This window comes from Panicum virgatum, chromosome 5K, assembly GCF_016808335.1.
Source record: "Panicum virgatum strain AP13 chromosome 5K, P.virgatum_v5, whole genome shotgun sequence".
NCBI classification, from domain to species: domain Eukaryota; kingdom Viridiplantae; phylum Streptophyta; class Magnoliopsida; order Poales; family Poaceae; genus Panicum; species Panicum virgatum.
The window spans coordinates 51,648,564-51,660,946 of record NC_053140.1 but is presented as its reverse complement, the minus strand read 5'-3'; the positions used below and the strand labels follow the sequence as shown (position 1 = coordinate 51,660,946).

Here is a 12,383-nt window from a genome sequence, read left to right as displayed (position 1 = left end):
ATAAAATGCACTGATAATTGTTTGGAAAAGAATGCGTTGATTATTGTCGTCTCAAGTAGTATATATTGGACTTGGAGTGAGGTAAGTGAGTCTTGGTAAATTTCTAATCACCTAGTTAAATCTTTTTACCCTAAGTCAGCAAGGAGGTTGTTACTACCTGTTTTTTTTTATTTAATTCAGTCCCGTTTTTAATTTACCCCCACGAATAGTTGAACTTGGGCCCGTTGTATAGTGTATACTCACTCCATTCAGTTTGATTGATATATTTTCATATGGCACATTGACCAAGAGCACCACAAGTGTGCTTATTAATCTAATAAATGCAACAAACTTTTTTATTGGTCCTCCAATGTTTTAATTGGAAACTCCTTGTAACTAGTGTTATTTATTGCCACAACCTATGCCAATAATAATATAGCTATTTTTTGCAGAAAATAAATATAGCTATTTTTTTTAAGGAGATAACTCTGCTTTATATTGAAAGCAATTAGGGATACAACGCAAAGCGTTTAACCAAGTCACAAACTGGGGTTACCAGTTTTACAGTCTAGGCTTAAAGGGAAACAGACAAGCAACACTAAAGAAACTCAATGTCCGAAACAGATGTCATCGAAGGTCGGAAACCCATCGCCCAGGCTTTTAGAAGCTCCACCAGCTCTCTTACTTTTTCTCTATCAGAAGCTTTCGATAGTGGGCTCCATCGCTGCATAAAGCCAACAAAAACATGAAAGGTTTGAATGGCATTATTAGGAAAAATATGCTCAATAGCCATTTTGTTTCGGGTAGTCCATAGCGCCCATGCTAGACTGGCAAACAAAAGCATGCCCAAACGCTTTGGGAAATTACAATTCTTACTCCAAATTGCCACGAGGTCCTCCCAGGACCCTGGTTGATGCGCCAAACCTAACGCCTCTCCTACCCCAGCCCACAAGAAGCGAGCCAAAGAACATCTGAAGAAGATGTGATCGACATTCTCTGGTTTTCCACAAAGGCAACAGAGGTGGCTCCCTTTCCAGCCCCTGCGTTTCAAGGCTGTAGCCGTTTGCAGTCTGTCATTACTCAGCTGCCACAAGAAGACCTTAATCTTCAGGGGGGTGCGGACCTTCCAGCAACTATTCGAATCTTTCAGCATCACACCCCTATTGGTCATGAAGGAGTAGAGTGACTTGGTGGAGAAGACCTTAGAATTCTCCAAAGCCCAAGTGATATTATCCAGTCCAACACTTAGGGAGGAAGGCTGTAACCACAAGAGGAGTTTGTCCAAGTCATCCTTTTCAGTCGTTGTCAGACTTCTCTGAAAGGGGATAATCCAATTTTCGCCATCCCAACAGTCTACCACCCTTGCCCGAGGGTTGGCACACATTTTATACAGATCCGGGAATTGAATTTTAATTGGTGTATCTCCTTTCCAAGTATCCTCCCAGAACATAGTATTGGCTCCGTCTTTAACTTGAAAAATGGCCCCCATTTAAATAGATGTTTCACCTTATGAAGGCTTTGCCAAAACTGGGAGGCACCCCTGGGGGAAGATGAGAAAAATGACCCATTTTGCATATATTTAGCCTGAAGGATCTTAAACCAGGTTTCATTCGAACCTTTGGCAATTCTCCAAATCCACTTGACCAAAAGACATTCATTCATCGTGCTAGTGTTGATCATCCCCAAACCTCCCTGGTTTTTGGGTCTACAGATCGTGTCCATTTTGGCCATGTGATACCTGAATTCCTCCTTAGCTCCCTGCCAGAAGAAGTTGCTCCTAATCTGATCCATCTCCAAATGAACAGATTTTGGGAGTAAGTAAAATCCCATGGTATACATAGGTAAGCTAGAAAGACAAGAGTTTGTGAGAACTAATCTACCTCCCAACGACAGGTTTCTACCCTTCCAAGGATCAAGCCTTTTTCTCATTTTATCCACCAAGCCCGTAAAAGCACGACTCCCAACCCGATGTTCAGCGATTGGAAGGCCCAGATATTTCATCGGCCACTCCCCAAGTCGACAATTCAGCATGTTGGCTAAAACCTCTTTACGTTCTTGATCTTCCCCAAACACATAAACATCACTTTTATGGAAATTAATCTTCAGTCCAGAGAGCCACTCAAAGTAGTACAAGATCAATTTAAGACTCAGTATTGATTTTTCTGACCCATCAATCATAATTACTGTGTCATCCGCATATTGAATATGAGAAACCCCCTGGAATCAGCCAATCTAAAGTGCCAACCAAATGACCCTTTGCCACTGCTTTATCTAGCATATTGCTTAGGGCATCAGCCACCAAGTTGAAAAGAAGGGGAGATAAAGGATCCCCCTGTCTTAGTCCCCCAAAAGTTCTGAAGTATGGTCCCCTCTGTCCATTAACATTCACACAGACACGCCCTCCTTGGACAGACTGCATGACCCAATTGATCCACTTGGCAGGGAACCCTTTTCCTACCAAAACCTCTTCGAGGAAGTCTCATCTCACCTTGTCATAGGCTTTCTCAAAGTCAATTTTTAGAATAATGCCTTTTCTCTTTGTTCGTTTTAGCTCATGAATCACTTCGTGCAAAACTACCACCCCTTCCAGGATATTTCTCCCCTTCACAAACCCAGTCTGATTACTACCAATTACTGTTTGGGCCAGGACAGAGAACCTGTTGGTCAGCACCTTGGTAATCCCTTTATGATCCACATTCAGAAGACAAATTGGTCTATATTGTTTAATGTTGTTAGCATCCTGGGACTTAGGAACCAAGGTGATAACTCCGTAATTTAACCTTCTTATGTCCAACAAACCCTTGTGTAAATCTTGAAAAAGAGCCAGATAATCGTTACCAATGAGTTGCCAGAAGCTCTTGAAAAATTGCACCCCAAAACCATTAGGGCCAGGAGCTGAATTACTCTTCATGCTGCACATGGCTGACTTCACCTCTTCTTCTTGAAAATCTCTAATCAGGGAAGCCCCTTCTTCCCTAGATAGGATATGACGGTCAGACCAAAAGGATGAGAAAAGCCTCAAATTTCTAGGTGGGCCAGCTCCAAAAAGGCTTTTATAGAAAGTAGTGATGTGCTGCTCAATTTCAGCCTGATCAGTTAGCACCCCCTGATCCCCTTCCAAATAGCTGATGAGGTTTTTTCTCCTTCTCCCATTAGCAAATTTATGAAAAAAATCAGTATTAGAATCACCCCTAAGGACCCAATTTTCAGAACTTCGATGTTGCCAGTGGAGCTCCTCCATTTGTAGAATCAGTTCTAATTTGTCTTCTAATTCATATCTCAAAGCCCACTCACTTGGGCTCAAAGGGTTAGAATTAGCTAAATTGTCAAGCTCCCTCAATTTGTCATATAGAGTTTCTTTCTCTTTAGCCTGCTATCCCGAATGTTTGATATGCCACCCTTTCAAACGCTTTCTAAGAAAACAGAGGCTTCCATGCCAGGCGTTGATAGCCTCCACCCTCGGAGGACGCCTAGAGGAAGCCTGAATCCAGTTGTCTCTCACCATGGGTTCAAAATCAGGGGTAAGAAGCCATTTGCTGTCAAAGAAGAAATATTTTGGCCTAGGAGCTCCCTGCTCCCCGGAGTCCAAAACAATGGGAGAGTGGTCAGAGCCAACTCTAGTAAGACTCCAAGCATGAACAAGAGGAAACTTATTTTCCCAACCATCAGACATAAGAAATCTATCCAGATTGACCATGATTGGGGAAAGCTGTTTATTAGTCCAAGTGAATTTGCTCCCACTTCTGGTCACTTCCCTAAGCTGGTGCTTACCAATGAAGTGAGAGAACTCCCTCATCAAGGAGAGGTTGTAATTGTCAGAGCTTTTCTCCTCACAGGCCCTGATTAAGTTAAAGTCTCCTCCTAAGAGCAAAGGCAAAGTAGCAGCAGAACAATAGACATCTAATTCTTCCAAAAAACTATGAGAAAGATCATGATGTGCAGGGCCATAGACAAAGATCAAGTTCCATCTAAAGTTAGACACCCTGCCTCTGATAGTAGCACAAATACAAAACTCTTTGATCTCATGATTCTCCACTTCCAGGACATCCGACTTAACACCCAGTAAAATACCTCCAGACCTTCCTCTTGCTGCCAGCCAGAGCCAAATGAAGTTAAGCCCCCCTGCTAGCTCATTCAGTTCATGGTCAGAGAAATCTTGCTTTACAGTTTCTTGCAACCCAACAATATCAATGCGTTCTTTCAGAATGTAGTTCCTGACCTGTCCCTTTCTAGTGGCATTCCCCAGACCCCTCACATTCCAAGAAAGGACTCTCATTATGAGAAATTAGAGGGGGCCTCATAAGAGGCAGAGGCATTAGGTCCTCCCATATCACGAGTACCATTATCTATAATATCCAAACCTAAATATTGCAGATCCTCCTCCCCTGGAGAGATCTCTTTATGTTTAAGTTTGGATAAGTAAGTTTTATAGTTTGCTTGGGCCAGATCAGCCCTAACTAATTCTTCTGCTTTCATAGCATTAAGGTTTTCATCTAGGAAATCAGAATTAATGTCTAAATCCAAAGCAATTTTTCTAAGGTCATCATTAGAAGCATTATTCAGAATGGTGAAAGGATTACCTGTCAGCTCATCCCTCTCCTGTGCCCTCTTCATGGCCTTCTCAACAACGGGTATGCCATCTCTTGGGATCCTGGAACTAGCCCTGGTAGCAATAGTCACCTTTGGCTTGGTCGGCTTGAGTTTTTTCTTTCTGGAAGGAGGTTTCTCCCACCCCTGGTCACCTCCTTCATCTGTCAGTTGACCTTCCAAAGAGCTATCTTGAGTACAATTGATATCTTCATCAGCAATCACTAGCTTTGGCCATTTATCCTTATCCATGAAGTATACCCCTTCTGCATTATGAACCATAAGCTTCTGCTGCGAAAGATCTTGGTCTTGAGCCCGCCCTATTTCTTCTTCTTGGGACAACACCTGGGACTGCTGGACCAAGCAAGGCTCCTTATCACTCAAACCTTCCAAACTTGGGATCATGGGACTCTCAACAGAATCAAGCTGGAGCAGACCAAGTTCAGGGTGAAAAACTGCAATAGGGTCAGGGAATTCAGCCTCCATAGGTGACCCATCCTTTATCAGATCCTCCATGCTATCGTCCTGAGACTCCCCTTGACTGGCATCTAGATCCTTATCCAGATTACTGTTAGGCTCCTCCATTTTGTCCATTTTCCTGGTATCTTGATTGTCCTCATTCCTCTTGTCAGATCCATCCTTTCTATCCTTTTGATTTCCAGATCCCGAGGAAGCATCTCTGTTTCTTGCAGAATTTGGGGCTCCTTCCACCCAAAACTTGATTTCATAGCCCACTCTATTGAAGAAAATCTCCACAAAGCCTTTTAGATTTGCTGGGTTCCTGCAATTCACTCTAACTCGCACCGGCTCATCTCTCCAAAGGCTAAATTCATCCACCTTAATTGGCTCAGCCACCAAAGAAGCAATCTCCTTAATCACCTCCACCTTTCTAGCAAAGTTGGGAACACCCCCAATTCTGATCCAAGTAGAGTGCAAAACTGAGGAAGCAGCTGGGTCAATATTGGTCTTGGAAATCTGAACCTTGTAGCCATACAGCGCAAGACCAACTGTGGTCAGTTTAGAGAAAGTATTAAGAGGTATCTGATCCGGAAAGGAAGCACTAAATTCATTTCTATCTAGTTCCTTCACACGGAAATCCCAGTCAGGCTTGATCAGATTTTTAAGCTCTCTCTCCAACTTCTCCGCAGTGGCATTGCCCTCAGTAACAGAAATTAACCCTCCAAATTTCTCCACCTGCTCAGCATCAGGAATTTCTAAGGAGTAAAAGCCTTGACCAGGGATTCCAAAACCGAACATCTTAAGCTTTTTGCAATGCAAATCAGCGCATTCAGCAGCCATGTGACCAGGTAGCTTGCACTTGTAACAGATAGGCTCATTGGTGCAGTTTAATTGATGATGTCCAGCTTCATTGCAGCGAAAACAGATATCTGACGACTTGTTACCTTCAGAGCGCTTTGACTTGTCCTCTTTGGGATTCTGAGTAGCTTTGGTAGATTCAGTCGAGGGAGGGTGATCCTCACCCTGTGACCGTGCCCCACGCGAGGTCCCGCCCATGGGATCAGCACGTGGCCGCGAAGGGATAGGAGCCCTCGAATTACCGCGCGACGGAGAGGGTGGATTGGGCGGAGGTAGGTCTCTCGCGCGCCACTCCCGTCGCACAGCCTCCCTGGATGCGCCCTCATGGCTTCCTCCGCGCTGAAGCTTGTGGCGTAGATCCAGGTTGCGCGGGTGTTCCGGCTCCAACAGATCGTCCTCCTCCATCCACTCTTCGAAACCCGATCTCCGCTTGCCTACCCGCTGCTGGGGAGGGGCGCGCCAAGCCATCGCCCCTTCCTTGAGCGCCGCCGCAAAGGTTTTCGACAGGGGCGGCGGAGGACCAACTCGACGAACGCGTCTCGCGAGGTGACCAAAGCGACGAACCTCCTCTTTGCGGGCTGGGAAGCCAACGCCTTCCGCAGCACTCCCTTTGGAAATCCACAACCAACTTGGGCCACTGGGCCTCCACGAGTGAGAGTGGATGGCTTCGTGTGTGAGCCCAACTCCGTAGCCAGATGGGCTGTCGTCTACCTCCAGAACCTGTTCAGTCCCAACAGAAACAGTTGAGGTGGGTGGGGTTTGGATCGGGATTTTCGCCAGCGCCTCTTCTAGGCGAGTTGCCGCGCAATCAAGCTCACGCAAACCATCCCCAAACAGAGATTGCTTGATATCCAGTGCTAACCTATCACTCTCCAAGCGACGATCCCAGGCCGATTGTGAAGGAGCAGAGATCCGCCCTGATTCATGCTCCCCAGCTTTAGAACGCCCGAGAGGTGGAACAGACCGGACAGCCTCCCGACGCAGCGGAGGGAAATCCTCAGAGACGAACGGATTGCTCTGAATCAGCTGCGAAATCGAGTTCCCCCGTAGAGGAAAATGAAATCCCCTCGCCTGCGGCTCGTAGCAGGGAGGCGGCGCAACTGGGTCCCTCCCAGCGCCGCCGACCACCGCAGGAGCAACCGGGGTGGGACGGAAACTCGCACGACGGGGGAGACCCCTCACCTGCGGCTCGCTGCAGGGGGGCGGCGCATCTGGGCCCCTCCCGGCGCCACCGACCTCCACAGGAACGAGCGGCGAACGGGGAGGACTCGCGCGACGAGGTGGATTCCGGCTCGGCTCGGTGTAGCCCTTGTAGGTGGTGCCGCCGTGCGCGCCTCCGCCGCCGCCCATCGCCTCCTTCCTCGGCGCGATCAGATCAAGCGCAGACAGCCCCACCCGTCGAAATCCAAGCCGCCCCTTCGGTTCACCAGGGGCTCGGATTCGGGGAGTTTGTTCAAGGAATCGTGATTAATTGTACTCAGATGTTATTATTTTTGAATATTTAAGTTTTTGAAATATAGCTATCAAAAGAGAATGGAGGGAGTATATATTACTCAGATGCTCTAAGCATTAAGCTATAGAGAGACCTTTTGCAATCACCTGGTTAATTGTACCATGTGCTGCCCCTCATTACATGAGCTTCAAACTGTTAAGCTCACAGGAGGAGACGTCAATTTGAACACGTCGATGATGGACATGTCAGAGGACGGGGTTAGGCTTAGAGATTTTCAACGAACCTCCGGCCGGATTTCAGATTTGGAAAGTACAGTTTGGAATTAGGAGGTACAGCCTGTCGGATGGACGTCTGACGGGGCGACGAGCTGTCCTGCAATTGTTGATGTTTACAGGGGAGTGGCTGTGGGAGTGTCCTCGGCACCGGCGAAGGTTGCATGGCTTGTGCGCGAATGGAGCAGCGAGGGTGTGTGTAGCCGTGTAGGGAATTGAAAAAAAAAACAGGAAGAGGTTTGTTTTGGACTGCTGGAGGAGAATCTAAGATCATGCGTCCGATCGATGCTGAAATGTTGCCAAGTTTTAGGTACCTGTTGGATATGATATGTGAGATCCTTAATCGTACCAGAAGCTCAACTTGCAGACAGCACATGCATACAAAGTATCTATATATTCTATATAGATGCAACCCACTAAATGTCATAATTGTATTTCTCTCAATCCTCCACGTCATCAATCCACTAAGTGCCATGTTGCTATGTCATCAACCCACTAAGTGTCATAATTTCTATTTCTCTCGGTCATGTTTTTCAATATGTTGCGGTTATCAAAAATATAAATAAAGAAGAAGCCCAACAACCAAATTTTTTATTTATCAATTAAATATTACTCTATGCAACATACATATGTTAAATCCCCTCCCTTTATTTTCTTTTATTATTGTCTCATGAACATTATTTTCATTTATCAATTAAATATCAGTCTATCTAATATTAATAAATAAATCCACATTTGTTTCAAAAAGAAAAACAATTAGTCTCCTATGATATTTCTGTCTTCTAAAATTGATGCATCCCACTAGGAAATGTTAACAAAAAGAAAAACAATTAGTATCCTATTGTATTTCTGTCTTCTAAGATTGATGCATCCCACTAGAAAATGTTAATTTATATTTCTCTCAATCCCCAGCGAGCCACCAACAATGGAAGAAGCACTCCTTCATCCACCTTACTATGTCTCTTCATTTCTCTCATGTTTGTAACTTGATCATCCAAGCTGTTATTTCCTTAAGTCTCTCTATCTAACAATACACTACCACCACCACCCCTTCCACTTCTCATGATCTGTAGAACCCAACGCTCTATATATTTTGCTTAGTTGAAGCCATCGTAGCGTTACACACACTCTCGACTCCATTATTCCATTCGGTTCTGGTAGCTCCTTGCATTCCCCAGCTGTTTTGCTACTCTTAAATTTTGTCTTGCATCACTGTGGCATGCAAGAAGAGCACCGTGAATGATTGTTCCAGGTCTCTTCTCTTCAATGTTACACATTCATTCATTATGTTCTGATATTGATATTATGTTTGGTTCCTCCTTAATATTTTACTGTTTGATACAACTATATTTGTACAACTATATTTCTAATTATCAACATTTCACACACAACTGTATTCCTCACATTTCATTTAAAAAAATATTTGCATAAATTTCGCTTAGCCAAAGAGTCGATACAAAGTCGAATCACTTCACAAAATGATGCAGACTTTTTCCATTTTCTCCAAGAATAAAATTAAAGCGATCTTACCATACCAATTACGATTCCTCTTTTTATCAGTTTCATCAACTTGAATTTTTTATATGTACTTCAATTTTAGTATTTAAGCATATCTTATATACAACCATGTCATATATCTCTAATGCTAAAATTGACTACAACTTCATATCTCCATCTTTTCAATACACTCAACTTCAACATTTTTATCCACAAATCCCGCAGCAACGCACGGGGTATTCAACTAGTAGTATTTATTTCCCGGTATAAATCTCACTTTTGTTGAGGTGTTAGTGGCGCCAGCACCCAGCTGGTAATTTCCATTAACTAGTCCAAATGCGCCTGCAGTGCGGGCATGCGTCGAGCAAGCAGTTCCCGGTTTCCTGCCGTCCTTTTCCGCGAATCCAAAACCATCAGCGCACGGAACCTGACACCAGCAATGCAGTCACCATCGATCAAATTCCGTGTCAACCCGCGACGAGCCACACCACCTCCCCATCAATCCGACACTATATATACACGTCCAAGCCAAAGACCTAATAAGCTCCCACACACTACAACACTTTGCAGCTTGCATTCCCTCGATCGCTCACAGGATCGACGATCGAGAGAGAGCAAGTACACACACACGAAGCCACGAACTGCCTCGATCTTTATTTTAGCTAGGCACCAGATTATTGATGATCGAGATTTAGATTAATTCTAGATCGACGAGCGAGGGTTTAGCGAGAGAGGTTCCTGATTGTCGACTAGCTACAGCCTGTCTTCGTCAGATCGTTTGCAGGTGGTCTAAGATCCTCCGCCGCCGCCATCATGATACCGGGGTCGGCCGTGTACCACGTCGTGGAGGCGATGGCGCCGCTGTACACGGCGGCGGTGCTGGGCTACGCGTCCGTGCGGTGGCTCAAGGCCTTCTCCGACGAGCAGTGCGCGGGGATCAACCACTTCGTCGCGCTCTACGCCGTGCCGGTCCTCATCTTCCACATGGTCTCCACCAACGACCCCTACCACATGAACGAGCGCCTCATCGCCGCCGACACGCTGCAGAAGGCCATCATGCTGCTCGCCCTCACGGCCTGGGCCTTCTGGTCCCACCTCCGCGCCCGCCGCCGCGGCGCCAAGCAGGACGCGGCGGCGGCGCCGATCAAGTGGGTGGTCACCAACTTCTCCGTCGCGTCGCTGCCCAACACCATCATCATGGGCGTGCCGCTCCTCGACGGCATGTACGGCTCCGTCTCCGGCGGCCTCATGAAGCAGATCGTCGTCATGCAGTTCTGCATCTGGTACAACGTCGTCATCTTCCTCTACGAGTTCATGGCGGCGCGGGACAGAAGCGCCAAGATCAGCCCCGTGTCGGTGGCGGCGGCGGCGGCCGGGAGCCGCGACCGTATCGGCGAGAACGGCGGAAGCATTCATGCCCAGGGTAGTCGGCACCAGGTGGTCGTCAACATTGAGATCACCGAGGTGACGGCGGCGGCGGCTGCATCGCCCGCGGCACCAGACAGCGCGGCCGAAGAGGCGGCGGCGGCGGCGAAGGAGCTGGCCGCCGAGGAGGTGCCGGCTGTCCCGCCGCCAGCGCCAGAACAGCAGGTGCCGCCGGTTATGCACGTCGTATGGATGGCGGTGAAGAAGCTTCTCCAGATTCCCAACACCTACGCGAGCTTCCTTGGCCTCATCTGGTCTCTCATGGCATTCAAGTGCGTCCCTTTCGTTTCTTCCTTTTTTTTCTCAATTATTACTAGTATAAGTAGTAACTTAACTTGTTGGCTCTTGTTAATTTTGTTTTCTAAAATGATTGCCCTAATAATTCGTTTCCTCTGCAGGATTGGATTCTCGATGCCGAAAATTGTTGACGACTCTCTGTTCATCATCTACACAACCGCCGTTGGGCTGAGCATGTTCGCTTCAGGTCTTAGTCTGACCCTGACTGAATTTGGGAATGCTTTTATTTTGGCCTTGCTAATCAAACCATTTTTGACACAGTTTTTATTTTGAAGATTGAACGTTGTTGATTTCTTCTGATAATGATGGGAACATGTACGTACGAATCATTTTCAGGGACGTTCATTGCGCGGCAGTCGCGGTTCGTGCCGTGCGGGTACACCATCGCGTCGCTGTCCATGGTCCTCAAGTTCCTTATCGGCCCGGTGATCATGCTGCTCGTCTCGCTCGCCATCGGGATGCACGGCACCCTTCTGCACATTGCTGTTGTACAGGTGAGGCCAGCACACACATACATGAACGCCCTCCCCTTATTAATTAATTTCTTTCCTGGTGATAGTATTTGTTTTAAACACACGAACTTAAAGCCTTTTAAAACAAGTACAAAAACAAATTCGAAGCCGCCATCTCTTGGACTACACGAATATTTGAAACAAAAAAAAACGTGTATCCTCACAGTAAGACGGTGGCGTTTGCCTATCCGGCCGCAGCTTTCCGTTGTGGCATAACAGAAAGGGCATTCGTTCATAATGAACAGGGCGCTGAGCGGCACACGCTTCTAAAGTCAGGTGTAAAGTAGGGCAGTGGTACGGTGGTTGCAAATTAAAAGTAGTATGGCTTAGATGTGACACAGAGCCAACAGAGCAGGCAAAGATAGGTCCGTGTAGGTCTGCGAGAACTTTGCTCGTGCAGCGTCGTGTCCTCTGTCGATTACGTGGATTCACAGTTGACCTACCTCGCTACTGCAGGCGGCGCTCCCCCTGGCCGTGACCTCGTTCGTGTACGCGGAGGAGTACAAGGTCCACGCCGACATCATGAGCACTGGGTTCGTGCCTCTTACTGCTGTCAACTAATTTGTAGACTAATTTAACATAATAAAGCTTTTAATTTCACTTGGTTTCCTGAATTCCAACTCTGACTGAAAGAGGATCTGGTCGTTTCTGTCTTTTTCAGGGTCATTCTGGGGATATTCATCTCGCTGCCTGTCACGATTGTGTACTACATACTGTTGGGGCTGTGATCAAGGAGAAAGGTTCAGTTTGCATGTGGGAAAATAGGTATAGATCAAGGCTGGCAGCGCGCACCCGGGGATTGAATAGGTCAATCGGGGCGATTACTGGCAGGACAGCTAGCTGCGAAGATTTAGGCGCGAGGGAAATTGCAATTACTGATGTTGTCAAAAAATAATAGCGCTGAACAAACATGATGAGTAGCAGTAGATGGTAGCTTATTATGTGCTGAAACATTTCGATGTACAGCTAGAAACGAAAAACTAGCTTATATGTCAATTTTTTTCTTTTATGAAAGAAGCTGGCAGGAGCACTGCCATTGCATTT

General features: G+C 46.5%; 2 protein-coding genes across 2 annotated transcripts; one reads left to right on the top strand and one right to left on the bottom strand.

The window, feature by feature from the left end:
• Positions 1-4,254: 4,254 nt before the first annotated feature.
• On the bottom strand, positions 4,255-7,233 carry LOC120710212. The gene has a single exon (XM_039995864.1). The coding sequence runs from the start codon at positions 7,231-7,233 to the stop codon at positions 4,255-4,257; it is 2,979 nt and encodes a 992-aa protein (XP_039851798.1).
• Positions 7,234-9,630: 2,397 nt separating this feature from the next.
• LOC120708377 (probable auxin efflux carrier component 9) lies at positions 9,631-12,383 on the top strand. The gene is made up of 5 exons (XM_039993595.1): positions 9,631-10,802; positions 10,929-11,014; positions 11,164-11,321; positions 11,796-11,872; positions 12,001-12,383. Exons 1-5 carry the CDS (start codon positions 9,919-9,921, stop codon positions 12,065-12,067), a joined length of 1,272 nt encoding a protein of 423 aa, XP_039849529.1. The 5' UTR covers positions 9,631-9,918; the 3' UTR covers positions 12,068-12,383.

Bases quoted from the DNA above. Each gene is read 5' to 3' on its own strand.
- LOC120708377 (XM_039993595.1), top strand. From the start codon at position 9,919: ATGATACCGGGGTCGGCCGTGTACCACGTCGTGGAGGCGATGGCGCCG. The intron at 11,322-11,795 runs GTGAGGCCAGCA...TCGCTACTGCAG, and splicing joins TGCACATTGCTGTTGTACAG to GCGGCGCTCCCCCTGGCCGT. The intron at 11,873-12,000 runs GTTCGTGCCTCT...TGTCTTTTTCAG, and splicing joins GCCGACATCATGAGCACTGG to GGTCATTCTGGGGATATTCA.
- LOC120710212 (XM_039995864.1), bottom strand. From the start codon at position 7,233: ATGGGCGGCGGCGGAGGCGCGCACGGCGGCACCACCTACAAGGGCTAC.